Source organism: Monodelphis domestica, chromosome 1 (assembly GCF_027887165.1).
Source record: "Monodelphis domestica isolate mMonDom1 chromosome 1, mMonDom1.pri, whole genome shotgun sequence".
Lineage (NCBI taxonomy): Eukaryota > Metazoa > Chordata > Mammalia > Didelphimorphia > Didelphidae > Monodelphis > Monodelphis domestica.
Window position 1 is genome coordinate 420,745,169 of NC_077227.1, and position 16,867 is coordinate 420,762,035.

Sequence of the window (16,867 nt, forward strand, 5' to 3'; positions counted from 1 at the left end):
TTCTTGGAAAAGGGATTCTCAATCATTTAAAAGTGTAAATAGGTCCCGGGACCAAGAAACTTGAGAATAATTGGTCTAATTTTATGGAATATGTGTTCCTCAGAAGCAGTATTTCATTTTTGTCCTTACCTCCTCAGTGCCTAGTACAGTGCTTGCACTTAGCACATAGCACTTAATAAATTCTTGTTAACTGATTGATTATTTGATCTCATAATTGAGTAGGAGAAAGAAGATGGGCTGGGTTGGTTTTGGGAAATTGCAAAGTTCTTTTAATGACTCTAAACTCTTCTCATAATTAAGTCCCTAAACTCCTCTCATTTCAATCCTGAAAGATTTATGATGAGGAATGCTCTCCACCTCCAGAGAAAGAACTGTTGGAGTCATCTTTTACATCAGTGTATCTTTGGTTTTATTTGGGGGTTTTAGGTATGTATGACTTTGCTCTTACAACAGTGACCACTATGGAAGTATGTTTGCATGATAATAAGAAATGGAAAAAAATTTAAGGTCCAGATTTCTAATAACAATACTATATTCTATTAATGTTATTAATAGGAATAGCATCATAGATTTAGCTCTGAAAAGACCTTGGAAGTTATAAAGTCCTGCCTCCTCATTTTTAAACACTTTGGAAAATGAGGCAGAGAGATGGAGTTAAGATAATGGAGTTAAACAAAACATTTTTGCCTAATTCTCCCAATATACCTCCTCCACAACAACTTAGAAAACATACTAGATAGAATTCTGATCAGGAAAGCCAAGTGAATGTCACAATGGAAATTGGGCATACATAGGGCAGCTTAGGAACTTAGATAGAGAGGTCTGTAGACCATGAAGGTGGAGGCTGACCAGGAATGGAATATTATAGTAGTGGCCAAATGGTGAGACCAGAAGTATTCCAGTGCTCAGGGATGGAAAGGGAACTGAGATAGAGTACCAGGGCAGGAAGCACCAGGGCAAAAAGGGATTTCAGGGAAACCTTGAACTTGCACTGGGCACAGGAATGAGTCCATTTGATAGCTCTATCACACATTGTTAAACCTTACTAAGAAAATAGCCTTTAAAAATTAGGATTGGTCAAATGGAAGCTAATGACTTCAGGAAATATGAAGAAATAAAAGAATATTTCAAGATTGAAGAAATAGAAGAAAATATCAAATGTATGAGAGAGAAAAAACTAAAATGGAAAAATAAATCAAGTAGAGATAACTTAAGAATCATTGCTTTAAGGACAGCTAGGTGACTCAGTGATTGAGATCTAGGTTTAGAAACAAGAGGTACTGGGTTCAAATTTGGCCTCGGATATTTTTTAGTTCTGTGACCCTGGAAAACTCAATTACATAAGCCTTATTGCTCTTCTGTCCTGGAACTGATACTTAGTATTGATTCTAAGAGAGAAGATAAAGGTTAAAAATAAAAGAATCATTGGTTTACAATTTGGAACCATGCCCAGAAGTTCATAAGATGCATATCCTTTGATTCAGCTACTAAGTGTGTATCTCAAAGAGATCAGAGATAAGAGGAAAGGACCTACTTGTACAAAAATATTTTTAGCAGCTCTTTTTGTAGTGGCAAAGAATTGGAAACTGAGGTGGTGCCCATCAATCAGGGAATGACTGAATAAGCTGTGGCATTTATTCATAATGGGAATGAATAAGCTGTGGCATTTATTCATAATGGGAAACTATTGTGCCATAAGAAATAACGAGCAGGATGAGTTCAGAAAAACCTGGAAAGACTTATATTAATTGATGTAAAGTGAAGTGAGCAGAACCAGGAGAAAAGTGCATACAGTAATAGGAATATTGTACAATGATCAACTGTGAATGACTGAATGATTATCACAAAACAACACAAAAGCAAAAATAGACCTAATTAAAAGAAGTAAACAGGGAAACTGCATTTTGCTAAAAGGTACCATAGACAATGAATTAATATCAATATAGAACATTATACACCAAATAACATAGCATCTAAATTCATTTAAAATTATTTATTTATTTTTCTAACTTATACAAAAGCAAATGAAACAAACATTTCCATATACAAAAAAAAAAAGATAGTACACAAATCTCCCATATGCTTAGCTTAGTTTTCTTCATATCTACACAATAAATCCAATTCATAAGTGTCACAGCTCCTCCCTTCCCTCCTCACATCACAAAAGATATTGTCAAGGAGACCAACATGTATATATAAATTAAGTTTTTCATGTTTCACCTTTATCTTCACTTTCTGGAGGTAACATTCACAGTTTATTCTTCCAGCATTAATTCTGTGACTGTGTATAATTTTTTTTTCTGGTTCAACTCATTTTACTGTTCATTATCTAATATAGTTTTTTTCAGGTTAAAAAAAAATCAGTGTGCTCATCATTTCTTATGGTGCAGTAGTATTCCATCACAATCATATACCACAATTGTTTAACTATTCCTCAATTGATGGGCATTGCCACCACAAAGAGAGCAGCTATAAATATTTTTAAACATATGGATACTTTTCCTCTTTCCCTGCTCTCCATGAGAAATAGACCCAGCAGGGTATATGTTTTTATAACTCTTTAGATATAATTAAAAATTTTCCTAAATGTTTAGATCAATTAACAGCTCCACTGTAATTGTATTAGTGTCCCTTTTTTTCCCCAACATCCCCTCCAAAATTTGCCATTTTGTCATTTTAGCTGGCTTGCTGGGTATAAGGGGTTTTGGTTTGCATTTCTCTATCAGTAGTGATTTAGAGCATTTTTTTTGGTATACCTATATATAGTTTTGATTTCTTCATCTGAAAAATGTCTGTTCATATCTCTTGCCCATTTATCAGTTGGGAGATGGCTCTTATTAATATACATTTCACAAAGTTCTCTACATATTTTAGATATGAAACCTCTATTTGAGAGGCTGCCTATAAAATTTCACCCCCAGTTTTTTCTTTCCCTTTAAAGTTGGCAGTGTTTGTTTTACTTGTATAAAAAACTTTTCATAGCATCTAAATTCTTAAATGAAAAGTTCATTGAGCTAGGAAATAGTAAGGTTATAATAGTGAGGGACATCAAATTTCCCACTCTCAGACCTAGATTAATTGAACCATAAAATAAATAAAATTGGATTTAAAGATCTGAAGAGAATTGCATAAAAAGTGAGTTACCTGAGTCCTCTGGAGAATTTTGAATGAGAAGAGAAAAGAGTATATCTCTTTCTGAGCTGTGCATGGCACCTTCATAAAACTGATCATATATTAGGGCATAAAAGCCTCACAAAGAAATGAAGAAAAATAAAAAGACTAAATACATCATTTTCTGAGTACAATACAATGAAACTTATATTCAATAAAGGGTTGCTGATGAAGAGATTAAAAATTAATCGGAAAATAACTTAATCCCAAAGAATGGGTTGGTCAAAAAACAGACCACAGAAACAATAAAAAATTTCATTAATGACAACAATGAGTCAATATACCAAATTTTATGGGAGGTAGACAAAATAATAGTTAATTAGGAGTTTTTTAAAACACCAGTAAAATAGGTGGACCATTGGCTAATTTAATTTGAAAAAGAGGGAAGAAAACTAAATTAACAAAATAAAAAAGGAGAAAGGAGGATTTATAACCAACAAAGAAGAAATGAAAGCAAATATTAGGAGCTACTTAGCTGAACTATATGTCAATAAAATTAACAATTTTCATGAAATGGAAGAATATTTACAAAAATTTAAATCAACAAGATTAAAAAATACAAGAAACAGAATACATAAAAACCTTATCTTAGAAGAAAAAAAATGAACAAGCCATCAATGAACTTCCTAGTAAACAGGATCAGACATATTTATAAATGGATTCTAGCAGACATTTAAATAACAGTTAACCCCAAATGCTATAGAAATATGTACTCATATCCTGGACAAATCAATTCCTGATGTTTATGTCTCATTTATACATTTTTGCTAGTAAAGTGTTCTGCATGTATAAACCCTTCATGTGTCTTCTCTAGTTATCTGTGTCCTTTACATGTGGAGCCTTTCTGGGGATATGGTAACCTGTGGGAGACCATAAGCCATGTGTGTATGGGAGAGGACTATTTTCTTATCACTTGATTTGCTATGCTGCTGATTAAATAACTTTTGCTTTTGAATAACGTGTTTTCTGATTGGTTGAGTAAAAGTAACCACATTAATGGAAGTTTGTTAGTCATGGGTTGAGGAGATGATGAATGCCTCAAATCTGAGATAGTGTTATTGGAGTCTACATGCAAGAAGCTTTTCACATGCTACTGGAATAATCCCTACACTACCTATATCTCAGGAAGGCTGTGAGGAAAATTTTAAAGCACTCTAAAAATACAAGCTACTATTAGAATGTGTATCCATGCATCTCTCAGGCATGTCTCCATGTCTACCAACTCCATAGCTCTTTTCCTCAGTGTACAAGTGTGATTTGGGGAAATTTGTCTTTGGTCCCAGCCACTGACCCTACCTCCACCCCCTACTCATCAACTCCCGAAGATTTATCATGCCTTCTTAGAATTTATCTTTACCCCATTCCAATAGGGTCTTTTTCTCAGTTCAATTGATAACTGATAATAACTCATATTTCTATAAAACTTTGAAGTTTATAAAGCACTTTTCTCACAATAATCTTGTAAGTACCACAATTATCATAATTTACATTTGATAAGGAAATTGAATTATCAAAGATTTCAGGAGGAAGGGAACTCAATTAAACCAACAGGGAAGAGGTTAATAACAGAAGGGAAGATAACTTCCAAGATATCTAACTGGGTCAAAATATCTTTGAAAAAATATTGTAAGGCAAAAGATAATTAACTAAAACCTGAGGAGGCAGAGTCCTGTGGATTATCAAAAGAGAAAAATGAAAACATAGGGGCAGTTAGGAGGCACAGTGGATAGAATGACAGACTTGGACTTGGGAGGATCTGCATTCAAACACTTTGTAGCTGTGTGACCCTGGGCAAGTCACAACCTTGTTTGCCTCGTCCTTGCTCTTCTTTCTTAAGAGTTGTTACTAAAAAAAGAAAGCAAGGATTTAAAAGAAAAAGAAAGTGAGAGAGCTTGGAAACAGCAGATAATCCTGAGTGGTTCATAAGAGAAATAAGAATTGCAAAAGTAGAATTTATGTGTTACTCAGCAGAAATAATTGACAGAACAGAAAACCTTGAAACCATGGTAGCAAATCTCACTAAAGCCAAAAAGAAAAAACAATAGATTAGGAAAGTAAATCCATAGAAGCAAAGGAAAATCTAGTTGAACTAAAGCAAAAAGCATTAAGAATAAAAGGAAACATGATCTCTTTATAAGCAAAATATCAGTCTTAGAGACAAGAGACATGGTTACAACTTAAGGGTATTGGGTCTCACAAAAGAACAAGACAAGCAAACCAAACCAAACCAAACCCCAACAACCCCCTTCCTGTTTCTCCTTCATTTCATTACAAGTAATAACCAAACTCACAAGCCACAAACTGATGGGCAACTCTTATGAATCATCCTCGTCCACCCTACTTTAGCCTTCTGTTCATGTTTAGTGCTTTGATTTGAGGGGAGGATGATGGACAACAGTGCTGAGAAATTCATAGGCACCCCCTCCTTCCTAGTCCTCATCCTCACTGGGGCAGATCTCCTGTTTCTTCACCTTTGGCTGTTCTCAAAATAACATCTTTGGGCTCTGCTCCAGTTTCCCTCCTTTCTGTTTAAAACAAAACCCCACAACTCCAAACTACCTTCCTGCCATGAGGTCTGGTTTCTTCTGCCAAGTTCAACTAGAAAAACAACAGCATCCAAAAAACAAATAAACATTCCCGAGGTCTTGACTACTCTAGTCCTATAAAAGTTAATTATCCCAAGTGCCCTACTTCTTCCTTGCCGATATTTATTCTTTCAGGCTTTCCCCTACCCCCAAGCAGCTGTCTATTCCCTGAACTTTTGCATAGTATAAAAAATTCAGGAGCAGTTAGATAAAGGTATTATAATGAAAGTCTCTTTGAACTTGGAATTTGGAAACCAGTTTTAATCTCAGCTTAGTCATTTGTATATGACTTTGGGCTATTTTTTTTTTTGGTACCTCTCAGGCCTCAGTTTTCTTTCCAAATCTTAATCATAAGAGTGTAAGAAGTGGAAAAGAATTTAGAAATCATCTAGTCTAGCCTTCTCATTTTGGAGATTATAAAACAATTCCCAAGTGATTAAACAAACCCATGTTTTCTAGAACTTCCCAGCTATGATTTCTGAGTTGGAAAGAACCTTACAGGTCATCTAGTCTAGAAATTGAGGCCAATAGAGGGTAAGTGATTTGCACAAGATCTCCCAGGTAAGAATTCAATTCAATTCTAATGTTTCTACCACCTCTACCATTCAATATTGTAAGGTCCCTTCTAGTTTCTATTCTAAGGTCCTTTCTAGGTTTTACTTTTTGTGGTCCCCCCAAAAAATACACATACAGACACACATACACCCCACCACACACACACACACACACACACACACACACACACACACACACACTGGGTTGGCAACCCAGTGGCAATCTAGAATTCCTGTGTGTGTGTCTGTGTGTGTGTTTTGGAACTCATTTTCATAATTTACATACTCTAAACTCAGATTACAAAAGATCCTTCCAGGTGACTAGATTTTAGACTAAATCCAATTTTTATTTAACACCCTCAAGCCTCCATTTCTGTGTCCTTATCTTTGTCTCTCAAAAGAACTGTGTCCTCTGGTTGTCCCAGAATTCTTGGTTGTGTACAGAACCTTCTCAAAGCTATGCTCTGAGGAGTTCCCCAAACTTTATAACTACATCTCCTGTCTTCATTTTTCCAGAGTAAAGATTCACCAGTATTCTCTCTCTGTAAAGGGGCTGTGACTCTAGGGGTAAAATCTGCCTTTATTCCTATCCACTTAGCAATAGGCTCAGCAATACACCAGGACCCACAAAAACTGTTTTGCAGAGAGAATGAATATATTCAGTTGGATTTGTAAAACAAATCTAAATCTTATCTTCCATTGATACCTTTTGTTTTTCATCCCATTATTTCTGAATGTATCCTCTCCTCCTCCTCCTCCTCTACCTAGCAAGCTCTCCCCTATAACAAAAGATTAATAAGCAAATAGAAAAAAAGCCATTTTAGCAAAAGTAACCAACAAAATGACAGTGTCTAATAATGTGTGCTACACTCCACACCCCTAGTCCTTTGGGAAGTATGTTTGCTATTTTTTTTTTCAGGGCTGATCTTGGCCATTATAATTATAGCCAAGTTCTGGTTAGTATGAAAATGATGTTCCCATATATTTGAATTCGTGTTTTTCAAAGTTGTAATTATATAAAACATGGTAATTGGTTCCAGCCCAATGGAAATAAGCAGTGTGAATTTAAATAGTGCAACTACTTCACAGGATTCATCATTCACACTAATTGGAGCTTAGAGGTACATGATAATTCATTTAATTCAGCAGGAATTTCTGTCAACAGTTTTTCTATGGCCCCACTGGGTATCGAGCAGTCACTGAGGGATAAAGCCCTTCTTCCAAACACAGGCTTCTCTGAATCTCCAGGAACTACAAGATTTCCTGACATAGTGACAAGCAGGAAGTGATCCCATCATCTCATGCACAGGGTTTTCCATCTTTATCAAACTTGAAGTAAAGGAGAGCTTTCTTGAGTTCTTGACCAGAAGGAATCCCCTAAAGAACATTTATGGGAGGGTTCTATGGAGAATTCTTTTTTCCCCTTACCATCAATTTATTTTTTTCAAACTTCTTACTGTGTATTGGTTCCAAGGCAGAAGAGTGGTGAAGGCTAGGCAATGGTGGTTAAGTGACTTACCCAGGGTCACACCACTAGGAAGTATCTAAAGTCATATTTGAATCCAGGACTTCCTGTCTCTGGGCCTGGCTCTCTATCCACTGAGTCACCTAGCTGCTCTCTTCAACTTATTTTTAAAACGCCTTATAATTACCTTTTTTTTTTTAACAACACTATTATTTTTGGTAACTTATTCTTTGACTTGAATCCTACCTTATAGTAAAGGAAAAATTTAGCAAAATAAACTGACAGAATATTCACCTCTGAAGCATAGACAATTTTGCAAATCCTTAGTAATAAGTTTTATGAGATCTCTGAGAACTGAATCTAGGGCCCTGTGGTAGATCTTTTACCCCATCTGCCCAGATTTTGGCTCCTTTTCCTTCATCCCCATCTCCAAAGAAGAATATTAACCCCCCTTGAAGAGCTCACAAGAGAATATCTGACAGGGACTTTGAGCACTTGGGATGGAAGATAATTTGCTATAACTGGATGGTTTCATCACATTTTCTTGCCATGGAATCCACCAGTTACTAGTTCTAGGACAGGTGAAGGGCTGGACTTGACTTCTTTTGGAAGGAGAAGCATGTCTTCAGGGACCCAGCCTTCCCTCTCTGGGCCCACTTCCACTGCTAGCAGTTCTGCTTTAGGTTCTTCTTAGGAAGGAAATCAATCTGATTTTGTTACCACTGGAGTTTGAGGGATTTGATGCATTATGCTCTTAAAAAAAGTTTGATATCCATTGTTAAGAAAATAGGCAATGAATGAGAAGACTTAACAGACTGACTAGGCACAGTCAAAGTTCTTAGAATATCAATAGCAAAAAACTGTTTGACCTGAGGTAGCTGGGTCTGGAATTAGTTCTTCTCCCTTCACTTTGTTATCAGTTCCTATAGGTCTTTCAATGTTTTTCTGAAACTACCACCTCATCATTTCTAATAGTATAAAAGTACTCCATCACAATCATTTGCCACAATTTGTTCAACTGCCTCTGACAACTGGCCTCAGATACTTACTAGTTGTGAGACCCTGGGTGAGCCACTTAAACTGTCCGCCTCAGTTTCCTCAACTCTAAAACATGGGTAACAATACCACCTACCTCCCTATAGGGTTGTATGAGGATCAAATGGGACAATACTTGTAGAGTTTAGCATAATACTTGGAACATAGTAGATACTTAAAATACATGCTTGCTTTCTTCCTTTTCACATGAACTTTATGTGATATCGGTAGCTTGGTTTCACTTTTTGTGTACGTGAGGGTACAGCACTCACGCTCATACAGTTAAAGTCTGTGGGTGATTGTACCCCTTGATGTGGCAAGATAGAGATGAGAGTGACCCGATTTCTTGGTACTATTTGTTCTGTTGCTCTCAATTGGTGGCCGAATAGGTAATGGAACGTGTAGTTTGGATAACGAGCAGTCTACAACATAGTGTCAGTGAGCACTTGAGTTCAAGAGGAGAAATAAAATGTATAATCAAGAATATGCATGACCTGACAACTTAGCACACTTCCTGGCACATAGTAATTGCTAACAAATGTTTACTGCCTGACCTGAGGAGAAAGTGGGCTGGTTATATCTTAAGAGAGAGATAAATGAACAGCTTACTGGAATCCATGAATATTAATAGAATTAGACAAAGGTCATAGAGCTGGCCCCTCTGTAGAGACAGTACAGACTGTATAGAGGAATAGATGGATTGCATTTTGTAGCTTTGGAAGAAGTGCCAACATTGGAGAAGTTGTAATTGCTATCTTCTACATGAATAACAAAAGCTTCCCTTTTCCTTCTCCACCCCTAATCCCCTCCCCTCCATTGCTTGGCTAGAACCCATGGGGATATCTATATAATTCCATCAACACGGAATTAATAGGTCCTGAGCCCCAATTATGTGCCCAGGGCATGTTTGTCATTATACTAGCTACAAAGATGGTCACCTCTTTCATGGACCTCATAGCTGAGTAGGGGAGATGGATGACATGTACTCACAATGCAAGAGAATGTCAATAGGGGCAAAACAAGTGATAGACCCATTTGTGGGAATTCAGAGGGAAAGCTCACTTCTTCTGGGAGTGGCCAAGCAGGGCTTACTGAGGAGGCAGAATTGACTGCTGTTCTTAACCAACTAAAGTCATGATTCTAAAACCAGATGCACCCAGAATGCCATCTTGTCATTGTGACACTAGGCATGGTGTCAGGAAAGAAGCCACAAAAGCTCATTTGACTCACAATATTAGTGAAATGTGAAAAATGAAAATGGGAATTTAGGGGCTAACAAGGGACCTAAAGACTATTTATAACACTTTGTTTCTTCGGGAAGGGAGCTTGTATTCCATGTTACAGCTATGTCAACTGCTGGCCAATATATGTGGTCATTTATTTCCAGGTTTCTGATTCCTTTGACTTTGAGAGGACTTCTTTTTGTAACTTTTGAAGAAGTATAGGATAGAAAAAGGAAGGAAAAGCTGGTCTAAGACTCCATGCTTATCCTTCCTGGTGGCCTTTAGGAAATGTATTACTATACATATTTTAACTCAAGGCTCTGTAACTTTTGGTCCTCTTTATTTTTCCTGGGTTTCTAGGAAGATGGCAAAGGGAAGATATAATCTTAAGGAATCCAACTGTGGAGTGAGTCTTTCCCACATTTAGCATCCAGTGATGACTTGCATGTCATGGATGTTAATAAATTGGGCTTTTGCAACTTGGGCAGTACTTGTCTTTTCCTCAAGCCTTTCATTTTTTTCTTTAACATTTTAATTTATTATTTATTTTTAACATTTTATTTTTAAATTTTGAGTTCTAAATTCTCCCTCTCCAGCCCACCCTCTCCCCCACTCACTGAAAAGAGAAGCAATATGATAACTATTACATACGCAAAATCCTGCCAAATATATTTCCATATTAGTTATATTTCCAAAAAAATCAAGAAAAATAAGGTGAGAGATTTATACTTGAATCTATACTCATAGTTCATCAGTTTTCTCTCTGGAGGTGAGCAGCATTTTTCCATCATGGGCCATTTAGAATTGTCTCAGATCACTGTATGCATGATCAGAATAGCCAAGTCTTTCACAGTTGATCATCATACAATATTGTTGCTACTACACACAGTTATCTCTTGGTTCTTCTCCCTTCACTTTGTTATCAGTTCCTATAGGTCTTGCAATGTTTTTTTCTGAAACCACCCCCTCATCATTTCTAATAGTATAAAAGTACTCCATCACAATCATTTGCCACAATTTGTTCAGTCTTCCCAATTAATGAGCATCCCCTCAATTTCCTAGTTTCCCACCACAAAAAGAACTACTAGAAATATTTTTATACAAGTAGGCCATTTTCCTTTTTTTCCTAATCTCTTTGGGAATCAGACCAAGTAGGGCTATTACTAGGTCAAAGACTATGCATAGTTTTATAGGTGGGCAGTACTCATTACATGAGCTCATAGGATTTGGAGCTGGAAGGAACCTTAGAAATGGTCTAGGCCCTCCCACTCTCTAATTTCTTTTTTAGAGTGGAGGAAACTTATGTTTAAGAGGAATTAAGTGTCCTTTTCTGTGTCATAGTTAAGAAACATCAAAGTAAGGATTCAAATCCAGGTCCTCTGGTTCCAGTTGTGATATTCTTTCCACTATATTCCCTTCTTTCTTTATATCCATGGTATTTGAGAGCTGGATGGAAAATGAGACCTCCAAATCTGATGCCTTTATTTGACAGATGGAGAAACTAAAGTCAGAGAGGGAAAGTGCTTCACCCAAGGTCACACAGAGAGAGGGATCTGCTACATAGTAGCTCCCAGAGGTAGAAGGACCTTGGGGCTTTCAGAAAACGATTCATTTCCATTTGTAAAATCATGGGTTATTCTTAACATTAAGAATAGGCTTAAGGGGATGAATTCTTGTTAATTTGGGATAGGTTATCTCAGTTTCCTGATGATATGTGAGCTGACCTGGACCTGTTTAGACTGAACATCCAAAACACCAATGATACCCAGTACTTAGCTTTCTAGCAACTTTGTTCCTTCTCCAAAATAATGCCTTTGTTCTTGTTTTGTTCTGCCAAGTTCTCTGCTGATGGTGCTGAGCTTGCATAAAATAACACATTTTTTTCAAGCACAGTTTAAATGCCAAGAACAGTTTTTAATGATCACTTTTCTCTTTCCCTGTATTTTCCTCTAAGGAGTGGGCATGTTTGGGTAAGATACTACATTTCAATGGGTCTGTTATTTTGGCTCAATGAAGCATTCCTGGGCGGTTTATTTTAGGAGGAGTTCCAATTCATTGCTTCTGGTTTCCAATGACTTGGGTGTATTTTTCTACATTGTCCCCCAAGGCCATGTTATTGTAGAAAGTTACAGCTCTTAAAATCATTATCTTATCAAAGCAAGTACCACGGAATAGAAGTGAAGAGGGCTTTCCAAGTTAGTCCAGGTTTAAATGCTAAAGAGCTCAGGGAAAATGACTTAAAAAAAAAAAGAAACTATACAGTTTTAAGGAGGCCTGGAGAGTAACATATCCAAGCAGGAAAGGTCTAAATTCTGGATGGGAAGTATTGGTCTCTAGCCTTCCTGGGTTTGTTTCTACATATAGGAACCAGTGACTGTGTGAGAGATACTCAGCCTCTCTTCACTCTTCCTCCCCCCACACCCCCCATCCCAAACTTTTGATGACAACCCTGGGATTTAGACAAATTAAAGAGAAAATAAAGAGCATCTTTTCAGTTCAACTACAAATTCCAGGTCCTCCCTTCTGCCTGAATTAATTTTCTTACAGAGATCAATGTAGATCTCATATGGAACTAGATTTAATCGAGCATTTTAACAACCATTTAAAAAGATGTCTTCAGAAAATTCTTCTAAACTAGCTACAAAATCTTTACATGATGAACAGGTTTCATCTGAAGGCCAAAATTCAATCCAGGTCAGGGAATCCAAAGGATACACATATCTGCCAAGAGAAATGAAGACATGTTTATCAGCTATGACCATGAAGAGGGAATATCAAAATAGCTAAATTCCTCTCAGTGTCACTGAAAAAGAAAACAACAAAACCTGAGGTAACAGTGTCCTAACTATATAGGTAAGAAGTAACCAACTTTTGTGATAAAATACCAGGTTAACAATTCCTTAAGTCCCATGACCTACTCCATCAATAAGTACACACATTTAATCTATTACCAAGCATTGGTATACTTCCCCAATTAAAAATTCCCACATTTCCTTATTTGACCATAAATTCCTAACATTTTAGCTCTGTGTCTCCCATCTCCTTAACCCATTCTCTACCCTAATTAGTGCTTTCATGCCCTCTATCCTGCAATGCTTTCTTACTTAGGCCATTACCCCTATACTTTCCCCCTTTTCAATTTTGATCCACTTCAACTCCACATTTCCCTGTATTCTCAAATTCTTTGCCTTCTTGTCCTCTTGACATTTAATCCATGTAAAACTCAGCAATGGATCACTCCCACTATGTGACTCTTCTGTTCCTTCTCACCTGCCATTGAAGAGAACTGAGAAAATCATACTACTGTGATTGTTGGGCACATCCATCTTCAGCTGCAACAAGGCAATCCACTTTTCTTCCCTAATTTATCCCCTATTCCACTTCTGTCCCAAGTTTTTCCAAACCTTTTCTTCTCAGAACTCCCATATTTCTACCTTTTTCTTTTCTTAACTGGAAACCTGGCCTCCTTTTTTACCGAGAAAATTGAGACCATTTGATGTGAACTCATTCTTCTCTCATACTCTATCTCAGAACACCTTGGCACCACTTTCTACTCTCTTTCTCTCTTTCTCCCAGTCTCTGACAGTTAGGTGACCCCTTGCCTCACCTAGGTTAACCCATTCACATCTGTCCTTGATTTTATCTTCCATCTTCTCTAGTAAATTTTAACTTCAAGTATGTCCACTGCTCCAATCTTCAACGGCTCTCTAGCTATTGATTCCTCACTCCCAGACTTCATACTCAAGTTTCCCTCATCCTTAAAACAAACAACTACTAAATCCCCTCATTGGATCCAAGTTTCCCCTCAAGCTATCATTCTATATCTCTCCTATCTTTCACAAATAACTGCTACTACCTATACTAACTGTTTCTGCTTTTCCTGCCACTCAGTCAACTTTGCAATTTGTTTTCTGATCCCATCACTTAACTAAAACTGCTTTCTTCAAAGTTACCAATGACCTTGTAATTTCCAAATCTAAAGGTCTTCTTCCACCCTCCACCCCCACCCAAGTCTTGCCCTTCTCAGCCTTTGTGTTGTATTTGTCACTGGGGTCCCCCCTTCTGTACACTATTTCCTCTCTGAGCTTTTGTGACATTCTTGGTTCCCCTCATACCTGTCCAACTACTCCTTTTCAGGTACCTTTGATGAATTATCATCCAGATTGTGCCCTCTGTGGGTGTTCCCCAAGGTTCTATCTGAGACCCTCTTTTCTACTGACTCTCTACTCCTTCCCCTACAGACCTCATCAGCTCCCATGAATAACTAACACCTATATCTATAAATCCAGCCCCATTCTTTACCCATTCTTCAGTTTCTAATCATCAGTTGTCTGTCAGATACTTCAAACTAGATATTTCAGAAACATGCTGAGTTTCATACTCAACATATCCAAGACTGAATTTGTTATCTAAAAGATTCCCCCAAGTTCTTTGCTTTTTTAAACTTCCTTTATTTCTGTCTAAGATATTATTGTTCTTTTGGTTTCTCAAATTTGTACCATTGGTGATATTTTCAATTTCTTACTTTTCTTCACCCCACATAATCAGCTGCCAAATCTTGCTGTTTCTACTTCTACTATGTTTCTCCCATCCAATCCCTTCTCTCCTCATAAAGCTGGTTCAGGTCTTCATCACTTTATGCTTCTATTGCTACAATAGTATCATAATTGATCTCCATACTCAAGTCTCTCTCCACATCAATCTATCCCACAAACTAAAGCCAATGTGATTTTTCTTAAGTACAGATTTGACTGTACCATTCCCTTGTGGTATCAACTTGTTTAGCCTATTCAGCTATGTCCAACTCTTTGTGGCTCTTTTTGAAGTTTTCTTAGCAAAAATAGTAGAGTTGTTTGCCATTTCCTTCTCTACCTCATTTTACAGATGAGAAACTGAGGCAAACAGGGCTAAGTGACTTGCCTACAGACACATAGCTAGCATCTAAGGTTGGATTTAAACTCATGAAGATGAGTTTTCCTGATTCCAAACATACTCTTCTGTTTAGCTTTTAAAGTTTCACAGCTTTTCTTCAACCTTTCTTTCCAGTGTCTTTGGACATTTTTTGTCCTCCTTCACTCTGTGAACCAGTCTAACTGACTTCCTTCATGTTCCTTACGTACAACATTCCACCTCCTATTTCTGGATCTTTGCAATGGAAGGTCTATATGCCTGGAATACACCCTCTCTTTAACCCTGCCTCAAAGAAGTCCCCTCTTCTCTCAAGATGACAATCAAATGCTGGAGTCCTCTTTCTCAAATTACTTTGTATTTAACTGTTTCATACTGATTTTTACCCATTCTGTGTGTCCTCCTACATGTCCTTGTTTCTCCTGCTAGAATGTGAGCTCTTTGAGAGTAGGTGCTGTTTTGTTTATTGTCTTTATATCTTCAATGCTGAGTAGTTATTTAACAAATGCTTTCACTGATGTCTAGCATTCTTCCACATGAATGCTCACGTAGCCCACTTAGCAAGAATCTAACTACCAAAAGCTGCCACTGTGCAGAACATATCTGGAAATTCAGATATACGAAAAAGTCTTAGAGCTCATGCATTTTCCTTGGCAGGATGGGCATAGAACCATGGTCAGTCAGACCTTTAGCCCTATAGTTATTTGTAAAGTAAGATTAAAAACATCAGAAAACATACTGATAGCAGAAGAAGTAAACAGAAAAATTGAGAAGCAATGCAGTGGATATTGGAGAATCAGTTAGAATAGGGCAAAATCACTCTGACACACCTCCATGAACAACTTCCACTTGTTCCTCTTTCCCACCCACTGCCCTCATTTTGTTACATGGTGTAATTAACTCTTATTCTTAGTAGAGGCCTTGAGTCATCAAAGTTAAATTAATTATGTTCTACACATACCATTTATAAGGCAAAGGGGAATGTGTAACACCTCATAAAGAGATCTAGAAGGGCTCCAGGCATCTAGAGAACTCTTTTATTTTCCAGTCCTCATTTCCATGGGATCCTGGATAAGTGAGGCATTGCTACCACTCTTTTCCAAAAGTATAAAAAATGAACTTGCCATTAATGGCAATTCCTCTGTTACTAACACTAAGAAAGGTAGATTATAATTACATCAGAACTGACTACATTAAAGCAATTAACACTAAGATTGCAGGGATTTCATGCAGGTCAGAATGGCAATGAACCTTCTTCCAGCACACATATGATTTGTAAGCAAGGTTACCTTCTCAGGTACTAGAGACTTACTTGAAACTGAAATTGTCTTTTATCTCAAGTGCTTCCTTTCCCATGATCAAATACTGACTCTCTTTTTTAATGTCAATATTCACACATGTTCTCTTCTTAATGAATATGACTTCAGCATTTTTCTGAGCAAGAGCTTTCCCTGGAATACAAAGAAGTAAAGTGAATGTCCTGATGTCCTGATGTTGCAAGGGGACCACTCCTCTTCCCTCCCCTGGTCCCTGTCCCCTGCTCTACCATGCTCTCCACAGTACATCCTAGTTGAGGTAGGCAACTTGAAAGTGCCAGACTTAAATCTCGCCCTTGCTACTTCTTACCTGTGTGACCTGGGTCAAGTCATTTGATGATGATGATATCAACTATAATAATAATAGCTAAAATGAATATGGTACTTTATAATTTATAAAGTAATTTATACATGATATTTCATTTGATCCTCAGAATAACCATAGAAGTTAGGTGCTATTTTTGTGCCCATTTTTTATATGAGGAAACAAAAGCTCAGAAAGGTTGTGACTTTCCTAGGGTTAAACAGCTAATAAGTGAGGCAGGATTTGAACTCAGGAGTCTTTAGCTCCAGGTCTAGCACTCTATTCATTTCACCACCTAACTGCCCC

At 37.2% G+C, this 16,867-nt stretch overlaps 1 protein-coding gene across 1 annotated transcript in view; it reads right to left on the reverse strand.

Annotated features, from left to right (window-relative positions):
• Window positions 1–11,926: 11,926 nt before the first annotated feature.
• C5 (complement C5) overlaps window positions 11,927–16,867 on the reverse strand; it is a 115,966-nt gene continuing 111,025 nt past the window's right edge. The window contains exons 40-41 of the mRNA XM_056812030.1: window positions 16,254–16,392; window positions 11,927–12,754 (exon numbers count right to left, since the gene is read on the reverse strand). Of these exons, the coding sequence (XP_056668008.1) occupies window positions 12,625–12,754; window positions 16,254–16,392 (269 nt within the window). The 3' untranslated portion in view covers window positions 11,927–12,624. The remainder of the gene's footprint in view (window positions 12,755–16,253; window positions 16,393–16,867) is intronic.